Raw genomic sequence first — 16,567 nt, forward strand, 5'->3', positions numbered from 1 at the left:
TGGGAGTAACTTGAGGGTGAGTAAAAGATGAGAGAATTTTCATTTTGTGTGAGTCAAACCTTTAAATTCAAAAGTTGACAGTTGAAATAGTTTTGATCAATGATCCACATCAGCCGTGTCTCATATCTTCTTGAAGCCCCTCTACCAGCACCAATATCCCTCTGATGCGTGTGGTCCAGTCCGTCAAACACACCAAGAGGAGGAGCTCCACTGTGGTCAAAGAAGGATGGATGGTGCACTACACCAGTCGAGACAACCTTGTGAGATTTTATTTCATATTCACACAGTTTATGCATTTTTATAAGAAAGCATCTGCTAAGGGCATAACTGTTTTACAATGATATGACTACAATAAGAATTACTAACTACAACTGCTCCTTTCATGATATGGTAACTTTTCCATTAAAAACCTTCTTTTCGTTTGTGTGTGTGTGAGTGTGGGTGTGTGTGTGTGTGTAGTGTAGTGTGACAGAATGCTTCATTGCACTTTTTGTCATTGATTCTTTTTAGTGAATTGTTTGTTTGGTCAGTTTATGTTTATGTTGAGCTGATCTGAGTCATCAGTAAGGATCCCAGAGCTCTCTTTGTGTCATTTTAAGTCCTTTTTGTTGTTGCAATTAAATATGTAGTTGAATACTGATGTTTTAGCTCTACTGTTTCAATGCTGTTGCTCTAAAGACAGATAAATAATGGCTATGATTTATTAAATTATATAATCCAATGCAATATTTTTGTGAAATTTGCCTCGTAGTTATTTATTTCTGTTGTTTCAAACCTGCATGATCTTCTATTTCTTGAAGGCAAAGTGCAGTTTTATATAATAAGTAGCCTTTACCTTACACTAAGACTTCTTGATGGCTTCTTAATTTGCATTAAATGCCCTTTATATCAATATGTGTTTTCTCACAACTTTCCTGAGTTTTGAATTGAGTCAAACCTGTTTTGTCCGCAGAGAAAGAGACACTACTGGAGACTGGACAGCAAGAGTCTGACTCTGTTTCAGAATGACTCAGGAGCCAAATTTTACAAAGTACGTATTCAATACTTCTTCTATTTCCTGTTATAAGTATTCTACTTATATTTACTAAAACAACTGTCGAGGTTCATGTTTAAATGTTCAAATAAATATTCTCTGTTGATGAAAAAGAAAATTGACATTTCTGTGTATATTTGAATGTTATCGAGAACAACCTTTAGAATAACCCCAGAAATCATAATATTGCTCATATACTCGTAACGAAACTGATTATACTGCAGTCCTCCTTTGATCTTTGTAATGTCAAAACATTATAATGAATTGCTCATCTAGAGCATTTGACACAGCTAAAGGCTGTAGTATTTTCCCCTCTCACATTCACCGCTGAGGTGTCTGGCAAGTACCACAGAATACCCCTCCTCCTCTGCTTCAGCTTGAGCTAAAAGACACTCAGTAAGAGGCAGGAAGTGTATCAAACACTGTGTAGTTCAAGTCAAGTCACCTTTATTTATATAGCACTTTTAACCATATAGATTGTAACAAAGTAACTGAACAGCATTAAATAGGAAAATAGTGTGTAGTTATATGGTTAATGCAACTGTACTACTGCATTGAAAAATAGAATCATTTTATTCTGGGACGTGGAATAGTATCACTTTATCTGTGTTGTATCATACAGTAAGTGTTCGTACAAGTTTGCTCATAGCGGTACAGCAAATTTGGTGGCAGATCATTTAAATGCTTTACTTTTTTCTAAAAAACGTTTATTTTGAATGCGATTAATCATATTACAGTTATTATATATGTGGGTGGGTGTGTACATGTATATGTATATATTTCCGTTGTGCTCCAATTATTCATACCCTTGGTAAATATGATTTAAAATAAAGGCTGTGAGAATAAAACTGCATCATTAATCCTTTTTATCTTTTGTTTTTAAAAATTTACAAAAACGCAACCTTTCACTGGAGGAAAATAAGTTAAAATGTTGGGGGGGGGGGGGGGGGGGTTCATTAAGAAATTAATGTTTGTAATTAATCCCTTTTATTCAATACTTTTTGCAACATCTATTTGCCAAGATAACAGCTCTGAGGTTTCTTCTGTAATGCCTGAAGAGTTTCGAGAACATCTGACGAGAGATCAGAGACCGTTCCTTCATCCAGAATCTCTCCAGACCCTTTAGATTCCCAGCTCCATGTGTTGGTGGTGCTTCAGTTCACTCCTCTCATTTTCTACAGGTTCAGGTCGGAGAACTGGGACAGCCATTGCAGAAGCTTGTTTTCGTTCTCAGTTACCTATTTTTGTTTTGATTTTAGTTTGTTTGTGGATCATTGTCCTGTTGGAAGATCCAACCATGGCACATTATAAGATTTCTAGCATGGATAGTCAGTGTTAAATTTTTTATCAGTCGGTAACAAATCTGTGATGCCATCTATCTGAACAATATACACAGGACTCCTGGCAGAAAAACAGGCCCACAACATTATGCAAACAGCAGTATATTTCAGTATATAAAAAGCTCCCTTTTTTAGTTCTATCTGACCATAGAAGCCAGTCCTGTTTGAATTTCCAGTTTCCAATTTTATTTTCATATTTTTTATTTTTTAGCCTTTCTTACACGAAGACTCAACCTTTTTATTGCAGCTCTCCACCTGTGATCCTTGGAGAGACTTTGGCCACTCACATTATCCTCCTCATCTTGCTTTCAGACAAAATAGCCCCACGTCTTCTTTCATGGAGATTTGTAACATTTTCTGTTGATTGGAAATTCTTAATTATTGCCCTGATGGTGGAAATGGGAATTTTCAATGCTGTATTTGTGTAATGCCACCCAAATGTTCACGCACAGAAAGAAGGCATGGTTTCAGTAACCACAGTTAACACAATGCTGAAGCAGCCATGTCAGGGAGATGCTGTGTGTTTCTAGGCGAAAGCATAAGGACTTTATTTGGCCTTCTGAAAGTAGATGCATGTAGGAACCTTTTTAGATGAATTACAACAGAACAGTGACGCGTTTTATAGAAAACTGTTTTGTGACCCTTGGAGAGGAGGTAATTCTGACTTTGCTATGACAATGAGCCATGGTTATATCTTCAGAAACATTCACACATCTGGGGATGTGAAGGTCATATTGCCGTAATAAAATCAGTAGAAAATCGAAACATTTTAATGCTCATAGTTTTTTTTAAGAACGTGTGTGTTTCAGTGAATGTTTCTGTAGCAGCTCCAGTGTTCCCAGCTGTAAAACTAAAGTCAGGAAACCTCACCACCCTGGGTGAGACTTCAGGGTGTGTTTAAGACTGTTTTACACACCACTTTATTATCAGCTTGGCGCTCAGCTCGGATATTAAATTCTAAAACAGATCCTACTTCTTTGAAACCTTGTCAAGAATATATATGTCAGGCTTAGTTAGATTCACTATTACGAAAGCACTACATAGTTCAAAAGAATGACAGTTTGTTAATAAAAAACATTTCCATTTTTGTCCTTGACTTTATTGGAATGTTCTCAGTTTTTTCCACAATCAAACTAATCGTGAGGTAGTCAATAAGAAAAACACACTTCTCAGCACAATGAGTAAAGTATATGATTCCCAAAACAACCAATGCTTTATACTTAAACTATAGTGTAAGACATGATCATGCATTTGATTTTCATCTATAACTTCACAGAACCAGTCAGATTTGCACATTTGGAAATCATAGTGTTCTCTTTTGAAGATAGAAGCCCTGTACTTTTGGTTTTTTGGGGTAAGGGGGTTCCAGGCCTTTCTCGGGCTAACCACAGCCCACCTCCTTAAGTGTGACCACCTCCTACATAATGTATCGGTGGCTAGAGTAAGACTTGCCTGCACACTCATACACGTATGCACACAAGCGCTCCCCTGTAATCATGGAGCTCTTCATAGGGTTGGGTCACATGATTCACCCACCAGACCACAAGCACTTCATCTCATATTCAGAGCAGACCGCAGGCACAGCATTTGCGCTGATTGGCCACAGCTACTGTTTTTCCTGTCTCCTCTGAGAGCAAGTTTGGGGGCTGGACAGAAGGTGGACTCTTAAGAGACTGTCATAATCAGACTTGGCACATTAGGTCTGCGTCGTCAGTGAAGATCGAAGCTTTACCCTAGACTGCAGGCTTGGGCTGAATTGTGATAAGGAACATTTCAGACTACCTTTTTGAACCTGGAGGAACCACATGGACTTGGAAAGGGACTGCCCTTTACTTCTCATCTGTGAGATCCTGGTCACTTTGACACCATAGAGTTGATTTTGAACACCATTTTATACTGGACTGGACGTTTTTATTCAACACCACGTGGATTCATTTAATGACTCATTTGCAGACCCAAAGAGCAAATGCTAGGTTGTTTAATTGGTTAAACGATCTTATCTAGCTGACACTTGAGTCAGCGTCTAAATTTCTGACTCATTGTCTGACCTACAGGAGATTCCCCTGTCAGAGATCTTGCAGGTGGAGGTTGCGCGTGACTTCAGTAGTTTAGCCTTGGGGGGCAATCCGCACTGCTTCGAGGTCATCACTGCCACCATGGTGTACTATGTTGGTGAGAACACCGGCGGCCCCCACCTCCACATCCACAACCCTGCGCTGGCTGCCGGTGGCGTGGGGCTGGAGGTGGCCCAGGGCTGGGAGAGGGCCATCCGCCAGGCCCTGATGCCCGTTCCAGTAACACCGCAGCCCAGTGTGGGCGCCGCTGCAGGACAGAGTAAAGATCACAGTGAGTAGCAAAGTCAGAGCTCTTTCATTTAAAAACATGTGAAGTGTATCTTCATTTTTATCCATGAAACAAAAAGGAGATATTTAACCGAATGCACATACTGCTCTTTTACATACAATTGGTAAATTATAAAATATATATATATATATATATATATATATATATATATATATATATATTCCATATGATTAGTATATATATATATTTTTATTTATTTTGAAACTGTTTCACTCAGGAATTGCTAGTAAATTTCACAAAGAATAACAAAGAAACAGCAAGTAACACACTGAATTAAACTTGAAATTTTGAAGGAACAATATTTTCTTGTTGTGACTTAGTTTTATTTACAATTACAAAAAATATTTGTTTACAGTGATTGTTTTAAGCCATATAGAAAGACCAGGGATCTCATTTATAAACGTTGTGTTCACACAAAATGACATAAAAATATGCGTAAGCATAACCACGCACATATCTGGACCTGGAAAAATAAACTTACGGACAATTTAGACCATGCGTACAAACTCTTTTGGAGTAAAGTATTGAAGTAAACTAGTTCCATTTCGATATGCATTCGCATTAAATATTCCACTCTCAATAATGGAGATAAGAACTGAAATTACAAGATTCATTACGCAGAAGTCAAACACAAAATATGTTAATTCAGACATAGCGAGGAGTGCTATAGGTGCATAATAATTCATAATAAAACTAAACTGCAGATCAAAAAATATTTTTAGTGAGAACAATGATCAATGATGTGCACTTCGATGTTATGCCGGACACTGCTGGATTCAGTGGTCGAACGGTCCATTGTCCATTGTTTAATAGGAACAATGATGATAGTTTACTGTACAATTGCATCTGCACAGAGGTGTTAATGTCATGTGAAGGCATTTCCACAACATTATGAAAAATCACACTGTATTTTTTTTTTTTTTTTATGCACAATCACTTTTTAATTTCTAGAATTGCGATCACACATAGGCCTACTCATTTTATACCAGCGGTTCTCAATTCCAGTCCTCGGGTCCCCTTGCGCTGCACATTTTGAATGTTTCTCTTATGCATCAGAGGTTTGTTCTATTCGAACATAAGTGCCCTGCGAAGTGGACATCACAGGATATTTCACCATGATTCTAGTTCGAATCGAACGTATATGTTCCATTCAAAGTGCATTGAAGTGTGCGAGACATGAATGAGTTGTGTCACACTTGTGTGAAGTGTGTGAAGACGTTGTGCAGTGCAAATCCGTGAATTAATGTTCTGAAGTGAAGTAAACTCAGGGAATAGGGAGCAATCAACACTGTGTAGGGACCATGTCAACGGGAACACAGTTCATGCAAGGAGCTCATTTTAAACGAGCTGATTATTTGAATAAGGTGTGTTAATAAAGAGAGACATATTAAATAGAGGACTGGAATTGAGAACCGCTAATTTATACTATGGAGCTGCAGTACTTAAAACTAATTTTAAAAGATTTTATGTTTGTTGTATTGAGGATCTACAAATCATTCCCCATTGTCCTCAGTCATGGCTACACTGGACACGACAAAGCAACTGCTGAAATGTGTGTCAGAACGCGGCAGCTGTTTTCTGTCAGGGATTTGTAGTGTGGTGCCGCGCCGCATCCAGTGTAGACAGCATCACTGATCATAATGAGTTCTACTGACTGATCTATATATAATAAGGGTGTCACGATTCTCCAAATCCTCGATTCGATTGCATTTTCGATTCTAAGGTCACGGTTCGATTCGATTCTCGTTTTTTACATTTATTCTTTTTAAAGCACAGATTGTCATTTTTCAAACTAGACTTTTATGTAATATAATATCTGACCTTTGTTTGCAATGTACCACATTACACTGTCAAATTTAAAACTTTTATTAACAACATAATGTAACAATAACTTATATCTTTAGTCAATTGAAAACTTAAAATAAACTGCCATCCAGTTTCTCTTTTGTAAGTGCAGTCTTCTTCACAAAAGATGACTATATATATATATATAATGTATGTATGTATGTGCATCATTACACTCTGTAAAATATGTGTATCTCTTATTACAAGACAGCAATCACTAGCAATCAGAAGAATTCCAGTTAATCAAGTATCTACAAAAGATGTACTCTATAAACAATGCATTAAATTACATTAAAGACAAAAATAAATTAAACAAGCAAAATAAATGATTACTCACATGTATCTGGTCCACTGATGAAGTCATGGGTCAAGTCAAGTGAATTATTAATCATTTTCTAACAGGCGTCGAATACTGACTTTAGGAAAAGGGGAATAACCAATGACATTTGAGATAACAACTAAAACAGCAATCCCCGCCCCACGACTGACAAAAATAAAATTGTTCGCGCGAGCAGAGGTGAGATGATCGAGCGCGAGGATGTGGGGAAGGAGCATGCGTTTGAAATGAGTTCGCGGGCTCCCGTTTCTTCGCATCCGATTCAGTTTTCCTCTCGCGGAAGCCATATAGCGCGCGCGCCAGCATCAGTTGGATGCTCGGTTATTTTTGTCATTGATTTGCCGTCATACAACATGGGGGCGTGGCAGCATCGACGATTCCATTTTTTAATTCGAAGTTTGAGACTGTGACTTAATTTCGATCGATTTCGATTTAAAATCGAAATCGTGACACCCCTAATATATGATGAATCTCTGTTATAGATCAGTGGTTCTATAGTATTTGTCGCGCATCCGGTGTAGACACGGTGTTAGGAATCGTTAGTTGTTTTCCCTTATAATGATTCACGATCGCCCAAGCCGATGTCATTATCCATCGCGATGTTTCACTGTAGACCTTGTCTGATGCCAAATTTGTAGACATTGCACAGCCCTAAATTTGAAGGACGTTTCAGCCGTTCTGTTTAAAATAATAAACAATAAAATTAAAATAATGTGTATGGCACAAATGGCATTATAATCCGTATCTCATATTTCGGTGTTAAACATGGTTTCGGTGTTAAACATGGTGTCATGACTCATGTGCTTGGAAATGATATGCAGATAAGGTTAAGGGCGCTGTAAGCTCTATGTTTGGTGATCTCGGAAAGGAGTCGCGGTGGAGATGCACATACGCACAATCTTCTCCTCACTGGGATTTTTGCGCAGGTTCTGGCATCAAAATTCCAGATTTTGTGCATACATACATTTTTAGGATGAAATCTACAGAGAGTTTTATAAATGAGACCCCAGAATTGTAGATTTTGAACACCTGGCACTTCATGAAACATGAAGTTTGAGCATAATTAATTTTTTAGGCAGACTGTCGCTTTAAGGCTTAAAGAGGCTGTCATCAATTACTTACACTCAAGTTGTCCCAGACCTGTTTGCATTTCTTTCTTCTGTTGAAAAGGAAGCAGTCAAGTTTACATTATTTAGTGAACTGATTGCCACTTTAATAATGTATGTGTTTGTGTATATATATATATATATATATATATATATATATATATATATATATATTACTTTAATGTTTAAACTGACAAGACTAAACTTTCTTGAGGAAGCAGCTTTTGCCTGATCATTCAGACAGGTGATTAGTTAAACACTGGAAACATACATGCTTTTGTTCAGCCAGGATGCGTTAAATTGAACAATATTCACAATATTCAAAGTACTGCAGATGCAACATAAGTCAACAGCATGGTGCCGAATGATTTTTGGATGTAAGGATCAGCATATATGATAAATCACTGAAACAGAATGAAGTTGAACGTTTAAAAATGTCCAATCAAGCAGCCATTGATGAAGCAATGGTTCAGACTGAGACAGCTGTGAATAGTGACTTTCAAGCAGATTTGCAGCTCTGTTCTGGAGAGTAAATGGCTGAGCTTAAGTATTTAATATCCTGATGCACCTCTATTTAATTGTGCTGAGAGACAGAAGATTAAAGAGGTTTGACAGGTCTGGATTAATGAAAGCTGTTTAGTTCTGAAGCAAACACACTTTTGATTCAGTATTCAGAAGAGATTTCAGCCCAGAGATGAGTGACATACTTAATTAAGGGTTCGTCTGTAGGCAAATCCAACCCAGAAAATAAACAGAAAGAGCACAAAGTGTGCCTTCATATAATTACTATGTCGCTCACGCTTGTCATTTTCAGAGAAATTGACCATTTATTATATATTTCAGGTATGATATGCACATTTTGCACAGGAACGGGAATAGGACTGTGAAAAATATGTTTAAGTAATTAAATTTCTAAGTGACCAGCCTCATGATAACTCAAAAATAATAACTTAAAAAATAATTATTAAACTATTATTAAAAGAATAATTATATATATATATATATATATATATATATATATATATATATATATATATATATATATATATATATATATATATGAAGATTACCCAGATGAAATGCCAAAGCTAATCTCGATGTGTGTGTATTGTTTTGCAGAGGAACTGTCCATCAGCATTTCTGTTTCTAACAGTCAAATCCAGGAAAATGTGGTGAGTGTCTGACTGTGTTTACCGAAAATATTTCACAACTACACACTCTCTTTATTCACACTTCTGCATGTTTGGTCATGTCCACGGTCAAGAGTGAAGAACTGAGAGAGGAAATAAAAAAAATGTGGGATTATTAATTCAACTGTAGACTGAGAAATTGTAAATGGATTGAATGTACTGGTGAAATTGTATTTGATTTTAATATTTATTTTTTTGCTCCATCTTTAGGACATCAGCTCAATCTATCAGATCTTTGCTGATGAAGTCTTGGGTTCTGGCCAGTTTGGCATCGTTTATGGAGGTACATTCTGACAAAAATAATAATAATAATTCACTGGCTTTGTGAATATACCAGTAATATATAACTGTACTACCTTAATAAAATCTCTGGATGTCACTTAAGTTTAAATCTATTATTTTCATATATTTCACAAAAACAAACTAGTATATGAGACTGTAGATATTTTGCTTTTCACTTTCAAAGACTGCAATTATAACTTATTTCCTAAGTAATTTTCTTCATCTTTAAGATAACTCAAATACATGAGTAAGCCAATTTTAAAACCAATATTAATGAGTGATGTAAACAAACAAACAAAATAGCACTTCATTTCAACATTTACTGTCCTTGTTCAGTCCATATCAAAGCATGCTTTCCCTCTCTTCATTGTGCACAGATTACTTACTTTTTTAAGCTTTGGTTAACTCCTTAGTACCAAATGTACTACATTTATAAGGTGTAATTCATTAATTTCATAGCTTTAAATATTTTTTAAGTGTAAATGTATTTTACAAAAAATGTTTTAGGGTGGTTACAGTGGTAAATTGAGATCATATCATATCATATCATTATATTATATTATGTTATAGTTGTCTAATTCTTAATATATCCCCTTTATCTGTTTTAAGGGAAACATAGAAAAACAGGCAGAGATGTGGCCATCAAAGTAATAGACAAGATGAGGTTCCCCACCAAACAGGAGAGCCAGCTGAGAAACGAGGTTGCCATTTTACAGGTGAGGAGTCCTTTTAATTTGATAATTGACAGATTCTGGCTGTAGAAACGTGACTTCCTTCATTCATAATGCTGGAGACAATCTGTTTCATATGTGACTGCTCTTCTTCTCTTACAGAATTTGCATCATCCTGGGATTGTAAACCTGGAGTGTATGTTTGAGACTCCAGAGAGAGTCTTCGTGGTCATGGAGAAGCTCCACGGTGACATGCTGGAGATGATCTTGTCCAGTGAGAAGAGCAAACTCCCAGAGCGCATCACCAAGTTTCTCGTCACACAGGTTTGCAGATATCTTTGTTTTCTTCCGTCCTTGCAAATCCAATTTCTCATGTTTGTCTCCTGTATTCTGAAGTGCATTTTGTTTGGATGAGGCAGTAGTCTGGATCTCATCTAGAGCTAAATTCGAGCGGCGGCGAGTCTGTGGGTTGAGCAGTTGGGCCCCTGGGGGCCACGAGAGCTCATCTATTAGTCATGGATCTGAAGCCACAGAGCTGCTGTGATGTGGCTGAGATGCTTCTGTTTCAATGAAAATAAATGGCCATGTTTAATGACTGTGATTGCATCCATGTTTGTTCTCGACATGTAGCTCGATGTCAGTGGTGTTGGTCTCACATCTATCAAACCAAGCATTCATACACCACTGTTCAAAGTTTGGGGTCAGTAAGATTTTTTAATGTTCTTGCAAGAAGTCTCTTAAGCTCGCCAGTGTTGCATTTATTTGCTCAGAAACACCATAAAACAGTGAATTTATGAAATATTATTGCAATTCAAAAAGAAATGTTTTCTATGAGAATATATTTTCAAATGAAATGTATTCCTGTGATGCAAAGCTGAATTTCTTTTTATCATCATTACTCCAGTCTTCAGTGTCACGTGATGCTAAAAGTAATGCTGAAGAGACATTTCTGATCGTTGTCAGTTTTGCCGAAAACCTGTCTTTAAGAACATTTATTCATTTATAAGTCATCAATGTAATGTTCTTGCTGAATTAAAGTATTAATTTCTTTAAAAAAAGAAAGTTGTGTTACTAAAAACATTGTTACTAATCCCAAACCGTTGAACAGTAACGTGATACGAGTGTTTTTAGGATTCTTAAGCGTGTGTTTTTACATTTCCTCTTGCCTGTTTTACCTATTAAAACTTTTATATTAAACTAACCATTTATTCGCACAGCATGCCTCCTAAAAAAAGGTTACTGGCATTTCTCTATAGCAGTCCAGATAACTAGAAAGCTGTACGTTTCATATTAGAAACCATTAGCAGCTCATCTAGAATGCTTTCATCCATCCGTCCAGAAAAAATTAAGGGTTTTTCTTTGACATTAGAAGAGCATTTTACATTGATGGCCAGATACAGCTTCTGAAAGACCATCCAGCTGACACCTGCATACAATTAAGTGACTGCTTTACTGTCCTAGATCCTTGTGGCTTTGAGACATCTCCATTTCAAGAACATTGTTCACTGTGACCTGAAGCCAGAGAATGTGCTGTTGGCATCCGCGGAGCCCTTTCCTCAGGTAAACAACAGTGTGTTAAAACCATCACCATATAATGAGCACTGCGTTTCCCAAACTAGGGGTTTGAGTTGACAAAACCTGACACCACTTGCTCAGTGAGATCACTCTCTTGTTTCAGGTAAAATTGTGTGACTTTGGGTTTGCTCGGATCATTGGGGAAAAGTCTTTCCGGCGTTCAGTGGTGGGCACACCAGCGTATCTGGCCCCAGAGGTGCTGCGTAGTAAAGGCTACAACCGTTCCCTGGACATGTGGTCAGTGGGAGTCATTATCTATGTCAGTTTGAGTGGCACCTTCCCCTTTAATGAGGACGAGGACATTAACGACCAAATCCAGAACGCAGCGTTCATGTACCCACCAGCACCCTGGAAAGAGATCTCTGCAGAAGGTAAGAAGTCACGCTTTAATGATTTCAAGCTACTTTCTAAAGATTGAACCTGTTTCCTTCTCTGCACCACCATGTTTTTGTTACGGAGTAGTTGTAGTTACTGAGAATAAGCCAAAACATAAATTGGTTTTGTACATTTCTTTGGAAGAAATAGGCAGTAGTGCATGAGGGATAAGGTGTTTTCATTTGTCTGAAGAAAGAGGGAGATGTCTAGATGTCTGTCAGACGGCGCGCAGACTGTCCACCCCCACGTCTGTTTAGAATAGTTCTTTCCGCCCCAGACCTGAGAGATTATATCAGCCTCTCCCAATTTCAGCCTGTCACACTCCTCCTCCAGACTATAAATGTCTTTTTCTCTGTCTCTGCGTTTCACATCATTACATGTTTAGTTTTATAGTTCGGCTTATTTTTGTGGGAGCAATTATACTCAAAATCATCATTACACTTTGTGTGAAGAAACTCATACAACAGCTCTTTATTTATTTTGTATTACTATATTACCATTCATTCAACCTTAGATATGAAGCCCATGAAATAGACTATAAATGCTCATAGGTATCTATGGTCTTGTCTAACTCGCACATGAAAAGTGCACCATTCATTTAAAGCGAAAATATAGTGAAATGTTTACATTCAAATGTGTATTGCTGGCCACAGCGTGATCTAGGAGTCCTCTTGACTACAGATTGAAGAGCTAAAACACTTACTCTTAGAGCAAAAATGTATGAACCCTCAAAAAATATCTGCGTCCACACGAAACCAACACAAAATGCTGTAGTACACATGCCAGACCAGTATGTGGCGCTCTAATTCTGCCACAAAGAAGAAGACATGGACTATGTGTGCGGTATACGAATGAACATGGAACAGTACATGTATTAATGTGTTAATGTCAGTTAATAAAAAGACAATCGTTCAGTGTGTGTTCGTGTTTTTGTTACCATTACGTGACGTAGCAGTGTCTGACTAGCGGCGAGACGTGACATCATAGTTTCAGAAAATATACAGATCCGCTGTCCACTCTGGGATTTATTCACTCTGGGACCCGGTTTAAAAGACTATCGGTTTGACTCTCCCAAAATTTTAATTCCACAAATAGACAATCTTTTACTAAACCGTTTATAAATGATTTGTTACTTATAAGCTATTTAACCCCAAAGCTGTCTTGTTACTATAAACTTGAACATGGATTCTGAAGCACTACCATAAAGAAGCATTTTATATGTTTATATTTTTCTGATTATTATTTCATCTGAATAGGCCAAATATTAAATTTTTCTGTACCCCTTGTAAGTATATGCCAATTATTGTTTTCCCATTTACTAAGAATTATGAGAAAGAACGTTTTATGTACTTATCAGAGATAGAAAGTACACTAGATGTATAAATTTTTGGGTTAAAACAAGTACACCAACAGTACACTTGAATAAACCTCTTGTTTATATAAGGGTACAGATTGATGTCTTTGGAAATGTGGCCCAGATCTGTAATGTTGTAACATCCTGATCATGTATTAACCAGCCGATTTAACTCTACAGCTACAGATCTGATCAACAACCTTCTCCAAGTCAAGATGAGGAAGCGTTACAGTGTGGACAAGACCCTCAGTCATCCGTGGCTACAGGTAAGGACCCTAAAACCCTGTAAAACAGCTTCTCTGAGTGTTTCCGAGCTTTATTCCTCAACTTATCCCTGTCTGCACTGCCCCAGGACTACCAGACGTGGCTGGATCTGCGAGAGTTCGAGACGCGCCGGGGGGAACGCTACATTACTCACGAGAGCGACGATGCACGCTGGGAAAAGTACGCTTACGAGCACAGTCTGATGCATCCCAAGCACTTCATCATGGCTCCGAACCTCGATGATATGGACGAGGACCCCTAGCGGCCATGTGAGCCGAACTGGAAACGAGGTCAGATGAAGGCAGCGACCTGCTAATGGTCTGTTGTTGTTTAGACTGAAACGCATCAGCAATCTGAAGCAGACTTTGAGGGGAGCAGACTACTCTCTCGATGTCAGCAAGAGTCATGGAAACTGCTAATGAAGACCGAGGCTGTCTCCGGGCGTTCTTAATGACTCTTCTTTTCCAAACGGTGCTGTTATGTCTGTTTCTTATCGGATGTCAGAAACTCACGTTACGATAATAGAAAGGTTAGTAGCCGGTGTGATTATTAGGGAGAACGATGCCGTCGTTTATAGTAGTGTTCTTTCTGAAAGCATCAAACTGGAACATGCGCTTTTTTTTTTTAATTCCTATTCTATGATTTTCTAATTCATTTCGTCTTAAAGTATAGGTTACACAGCAGACTGAATGATTTCAAAAGGGTCGTTTTTTTGCACTAAACAACACAACCACTGCAGCTGGTACAATTAAATGAATTATGTGATGTAACAGCACAGGATCCAGAAGATGGCGCTTGTGTGGTCGGATGAGAGGACAACTGAATTAAATCTGACCGATGGAATGGGAGATGTTATCTTCAGCGTGACTCTTGTTCTCATGTCGTTTCAGAGCCATTCTTTGGATTTATTCCTCATACTGCAGTCTTAATCTAATAGCAGCTAAGCAGTGCAGAAAGATGTCGGTCAAAAGCTACTGTGAGAAAGCTTTATGACTTATTAGCAAAGCTCTTTAAATGCAAAAAAGTAATGTATTGAAAATAACTGCTAACAACTTTTATTAGAAAAAGATCAACAGTGTTATGTTCTTTTTGTTCCTTTCATTTCTTTTCATTTTTTAAAAATATGGTATGTATTGTACTGAAGAATGAACCTTTCTATGAATCCCAGAACTGGAAAATCAGAATTTATCTTTTTTTTTTTGGTAATGGACATTTTGTTGTTGTAGAAACCGCCTACAATAGTAAAGTTAAGCTGGATAGATTGGCACATTGTACCCACATCCCTCTAGTGAAAATGAGCAAATATGACGGGAAAACAAGCCATTTTTTAAGTAGTTTTTTTTATTTTTATTATTGTCCATGAAATGAAATCTGTACCATACACAATGAAATCTGGGAGAAAAAGGATGGAGGATTCCTCTAAATCATCACATCTTGATCACTATGTTGCCGCTGGATTGGCAAGTGTAAGTGTTGTGTATATTTTAGCACATACTGGTTCAATAAAAGCTATACACTCCATGTGTTTGGGGTGATTATTCAAGGCTTTGGATTTGCTGATGGTGGATGAGAGATCTGACTAAATGAAGTTTTTGACATTTTTGCAGGTCATGAAATGATCAGTAGACCTATATTTGAAAGCCCTGGGCATGTCTGCACCAGAATATCTTGAGGAGTTTCCCCCGCATACAGCCCTTTCCACAAAATTACTGCTAGATTTCTGTTTACAGATCTTGTTTGAACAAGACAAAAATCAGTTCTGGCAATTTGCTGTGCTTCACAAGTCAATCATCACTGTATTGCGTTGCATCATATGTTTTGATAATAAAACGAAGCATTTAAATATCAAGATTTTTTTATGTATGCTTTGTCTCAAAGTTTCATATGGCAGGTTTCACTGGCTGGGTTAAGCATCATGGTTTGACAAGGAGCCTGATGGTGTGTGTGTGTGTGTGTGTGTGTGTGTGTGTGTGTCAGTGAGCCACAGTATAACAGTGGAACCACAAATCAGCTCCAATCAACAGCAGCTGCATGCAATTATGTAACCGCTGAGCTCAGGCACTGCTGCCTCCTCTCCTCACAACAGAGCACTGGCTACATTCACTTTCATATTTAAATGAGCTGTGTGTCTTCATGTTTCTCCGAGATTAACACATTTCCTTCAAATCAAGTTAAAGGTGCTGTAGGGAACTTTTGTAAAAAATATATTTTTTACATATTTATTAAACCTGTCATAATGTCCTGACAGTAGAATATGAGACAGATAATCTGTGAAAAAATCAAGCTCCTCTGGCTCCTCCCAGTGGTGCTATTGCCATTTGCAGAAACTCCATCGCTCCCGGTAAAAAATAACCAATCAGAGCTGCGGTCCGTAACTTTGTTTGTGTTCAAAATGTAGAAAAATGTATATAATAAGCGAGTACACCATGAATCCATTTTCCAAACTGTGTTTTTAGCTTGTCCTGAATCACTAGGGTGCACCTATAATAAGTGTTTATATTCTGACTATTTTAGATTGCTTCGGGTGTACCGCGGCGGAGTAACCCAGTACCTTTGTGATTCTTCATAGACATAAACAGAGAGAAGTAGTTCCGGCTACGATGTTCTTCCGCAAGACGCAAACAGTTCTGTTTATTAACCGCTAGAGCGTCAAAAGTTCCCTACCGCAGCTTTAAGGAATATGAGGAATAAAAGTGTAAACAAAGTACTGTAAACATTGAACACTATAAAAAAAAAGGCTCTTTGAAAGGTGTTATATATACCCATAAGAGTAACCCCTTTCTCCTCAAACTTTAAGATATATTACTCCACTCTCAATGGTTTGCTAGGAA

The 16,567-nt window shown here is 37.6% G+C and overlaps 1 protein-coding gene across 2 annotated transcripts in view; it reads left to right on the forward strand.

Annotated features, from left to right (window-relative positions):
• prkd3 (protein kinase D3) overlaps positions 1-15,585 on the forward strand; it is a 74,341-nt gene extending 58,756 nt beyond the window's left edge. For both annotated transcript variants that reach the window (XM_052580935.1, XM_052580936.1), the window contains exons 9-19: positions 137-260; positions 953-1,030; positions 4,428-4,719; positions 9,145-9,197; positions 9,426-9,498; positions 10,107-10,213; positions 10,331-10,492; positions 11,630-11,728; positions 11,847-12,114; positions 13,653-13,738; positions 13,825-15,585. In XM_052580935.1, coding sequence (XP_052436895.1) covers positions 137-260; positions 953-1,030; positions 4,428-4,719; positions 9,145-9,197; positions 9,426-9,498; positions 10,107-10,213; positions 10,331-10,492; positions 11,630-11,728; positions 11,847-12,114; positions 13,653-13,738; positions 13,825-13,998 — 1,516 coding nt within the window. In that variant the 3' untranslated portion in view covers positions 13,999-15,585. The remainder of the gene's footprint in view (positions 1-136; positions 261-952; positions 1,031-4,427; positions 4,720-9,144; positions 9,198-9,425; positions 9,499-10,106; positions 10,214-10,330; positions 10,493-11,629; positions 11,729-11,846; positions 12,115-13,652; positions 13,739-13,824) is intronic.
• Positions 15,586-16,567: the final 982 nt, after the last annotated feature.

Source organism: Carassius gibelio, chromosome B17 (genome assembly GCF_023724105.1).
Source record: "Carassius gibelio isolate Cgi1373 ecotype wild population from Czech Republic chromosome B17, carGib1.2-hapl.c, whole genome shotgun sequence".
NCBI classification, from domain to species: domain Eukaryota; kingdom Metazoa; phylum Chordata; class Actinopteri; order Cypriniformes; family Cyprinidae; genus Carassius; species Carassius gibelio.